This window comes from Perkinsus marinus (genome assembly GCF_000006405.1).
Source record: "Perkinsus marinus ATCC 50983 genomic scaffold scf_1104296952236, whole genome shotgun sequence".
Lineage (NCBI taxonomy): Eukaryota > Perkinsozoa > Perkinsida > Perkinsidae > Perkinsus > Perkinsus marinus.
The window spans coordinates 1-3,219 of NW_003208946.1; the positions used below are offsets into that span (position 1 = coordinate 1).

A 3,219-nucleotide genomic window follows, 5' to 3' on the forward strand; every position below is an offset into this window, starting at 1 on the left:
ATATGGCGACCACCGAGACCATCGAGGATTTGGTAGGTTACTGAATTCATGGAAAAGAGCATGTTGACACCGGAGAAGGGCCGATTAGAGAGTCTACTGCAGGGATCCTCATCGAATGTGGAGTCTCTGGTAAGGGGGGAGGGACGATACGATGCCATAAGTATCCTAACGAGGGTGTCTCCACTGAGTATATACTATGCGTCCACAAGCTCGTTGGACGCACTTAGGTGTCTTCGTTGGGATGGGTGTATAATCATCAATACAGTGTTGATCTCAGCTCACTTCGAACCCTGAGTGTCTGGCACTGCAGCATAGATTGTCAAAGTCCAAGACCAGCGGTCAGGTGGGAGCTACGGTAGTATAGTGGACAGTAGAGGTGATAGTAGGTATTGGCGCTGGTCGCTGATGAGCTGGAGAGAATGGACGGCATTAACCTCGCAACAGCGTTGCATCGTGTTGCGAAACATTCGAAGTCATATCAAGTCTCCCAAGTCGCTACTGATCCACGGTGAGGCTCTGGGGTGTCGATTGATGGTAGATCGGCTCAGTGCATGTTGCTATCACTATAGTAGCAGCCCGTGGATCTATATAGAGCGTATTTGATCTGATAGCAGCATGCGGTGTAGAATCTTATGGGATTATGTAGCATCGCTATGATTCGATCGGTGTAGGCTACTCGAGTAAGGGCGCCTTTTTACCGCGGTTAATCGGTATACCAACTTTCTGTCACTTCACGCTGTGGGGGCAGTATGATAGGGCTATGATTATTATTGTTGTTGCCTTGCGTCGTCGTATAGCGTATAAAGTCGATCCGCAGATACACTGCCTTGGTTGACCGCTTGGGTGCGTACTTGAACTCCTTGGACGGTGTCGGCCTCATGAATACGCTCTGGGCATTGGTACGGCTGAATGCAGGTGGGAGATGTTCTATGTGTTGGAAGTGTTATGGTACTGTCAGCGGCACCCAAGTGGATATCAGAGCTGCTGGATCGATGCATTAGCAGTGTAGACCAACTGGAGCCCAAGCAACTTGGTAATGGTCGGCTTCGGGCTGGTTACCTGGGTGTGGGGTTGTGAAATCGTGATTCGTAGATCCAGAAATATATGTTCGCTCTCTTCAGTTGAGTCTAGCAGAAGTTTCCTCACCAATTATAGAGGTCTATACATGATTCCCGTCTAAACTTCCAGAAACCAATGACAATTTCCCAAAATTTCCTCATAATCTTCGCACTGTCACCAGCATAAGTGGTTGACCATATGCATATTTTCCCACACTGCATAGATCTGTGCTTTTCCCATTTTGAGAAGCGATCCGGGTTCGATCCTCACGGGGCGGTATAGCATGGGTTTCAGGTCAAGGACTGTACTGCGTGTATAGGATGTCGAAGCACGCTGCTCCGACTGAGGCGGTGAAGGCCCTCCAGTCAGCTCTTCATGGCCAGGTCCGGGCCTCACTGGATCATTTTAGTGACAGCCATGAGCTTGTTAGTGTGTGTGAGTAGCTTGGCCGTAGTTGATCAGCTTACAGCAGCGTTAGGCACGTCGTTGGCTAAGTTGGGCATTCGTGATGAGACTGTCTTCTCGGCACTGGGCTCGCGATTATCCGACAAGATGGATGATTTTGATATGGAGGTACGTCAGTTTTGAAAGAGGCTTCAGACGGGTTCTTATTGTCAGGATATTGCCGCGGTATCTTGGGCGTTTGCTAGGGCTAAGTTTACAGATAGAGAGCTGTTCCGGAAAATAAGGGAGTCTCTTACGGTAATGGGGTGGGCGTGCATGCTGATACCAACTTTTCGCCAACTTCAGGTGAGGACTACTGAGTGCTCTGTGAAGTCTTTGGTGTCGTTGACGTGGAGCTTGTCGAAGCTTGGGGAAACTGGTGGTGAGGAGGACCTGTTCCGATATACCCTAGCACCAACAATTCGATCGTAAGTTCTGTGCGCCATCTTCACTGCGCCACAAAATTTTTAACATGCCTAGGTGTTATCAGGTACATGCTGGAGTACACCGTACAGGACCTATGTGCTCTAGCGTGGAGCTTTGCTAATGCGAATGTCCATGATGTGGACTTTATGAGCGACATTGCGCACGCCCTGATGCCCAAGACTAGAGACATGAACTGCCAGGTTGGACTTACTTCATATAATCATCACCTCCTGAGTATGCTCAGGACGTCTGCTCGGCTGTGGTGGCCTTGGCATCTCTGCATTACTCTCATAAGGAGCTGTAGGACCTAGGGAGAGGGGCTCAGGATGGAATTGAGACTCTGAAATTTATCACTTTGAGAACTAACAAAGGAAGATGTTGTAGCTCTTTAACGTGAAATGGTGTAGAGGAATTGGTGGCTTTTTTATACGTGTACCCTAGGGTGCATGCATGCTTGGTCGTAGGTTCGAGGCTCTGAAGCAACAGTCTTTCCGGCTTATGCATACCTTTACTCCGCTACAGCTGAGTCGGACCTTATATGGCTTTGGAGTGGCCGGGGTGAGGGATAAGAAGCTGTAGGAAGGTTGGGTGGCTGGGGGGTCATGAATGGCTTGCTAGGTTCTATGAGATGACGCTTACTAGTATAGACAAGCTTCACCTGATGTACGCAAAGAACGTGTGCGATGTAGGGGATTTCATACCGTAATTCGTTCGAATCGTACTTCATCGAGATACTATCAGCATTGATGGAGGCTGAGTACCTCATTCCCGGGCTGACGCGGCCGTTGCTGGACCATCTCAGTCGACAGCTTGATCGACTCGGCCCGACAGAATGTGTACAATTATTGACGGTAATTGGGCGGAGCGAAGTTATCTGTGTATGAGGTCTCATGCTTTTTGGATGGTACCTTTTCGTACTGTTATCATCATCAGGTCGTGGCTCATGTAGAGCCGAGTGAACAGAGGTCCAGCCTAGGGGAGGCGGTGGCAGAGCAACTGAGTAATCTTCACTGTGCGCTGGTGAAGGGTGACGTATCTTGTGCTAGGACCTAAAATGAAGACTACAGTGCGATGGATCCCTAGTGGTCCGGAGATAGCTGACGTGTTGCAGTCCTTTGTATTGCTAGAGTAATACTCAGTTGGTAGCGATGCTCGCATGATTATCCAAAGGCGTGGTATCTCTCTTCCCTGTGTTGTCCCTTTGCATATGAGCTCGTGAGCAACATTGATCGTAGAGGATCGTGTGGATATAGTAGAGATGGCTTTGATGTATGTGTATTAGCATTGGTA

The 3,219-nt window shown here is 49.0% G+C and overlaps 1 protein-coding gene across 1 annotated transcript; it reads left to right on the forward strand.

Annotated features, from left to right (window-relative positions):
- Nucleotides 1-60: 60 nt before the first annotated feature.
- On the forward strand, nucleotides 61-3,061 carry Pmar_PMAR007110 (hypothetical protein; the record flags this gene model as incomplete). The annotated part of the gene is made up of 16 exons (XM_002777159.1): nucleotides 61-129; nucleotides 278-343; nucleotides 387-508; nucleotides 818-915; nucleotides 959-1,033; nucleotides 1,354-1,494; nucleotides 1,538-1,632; nucleotides 1,678-1,761; nucleotides 1,810-1,931; nucleotides 1,994-2,129; nucleotides 2,174-2,229; nucleotides 2,394-2,504; nucleotides 2,548-2,614; nucleotides 2,661-2,780; nucleotides 2,863-2,929; nucleotides 2,976-3,061. The coding sequence occupies 16 exons, from the start codon at nucleotides 61-63 to the stop codon at nucleotides 3,059-3,061; spliced, it is 1,515 nt and encodes a 504-aa protein (XP_002777205.1).
- Between the last annotated feature and the right edge of the window lie 158 nt (nucleotides 3,062-3,219).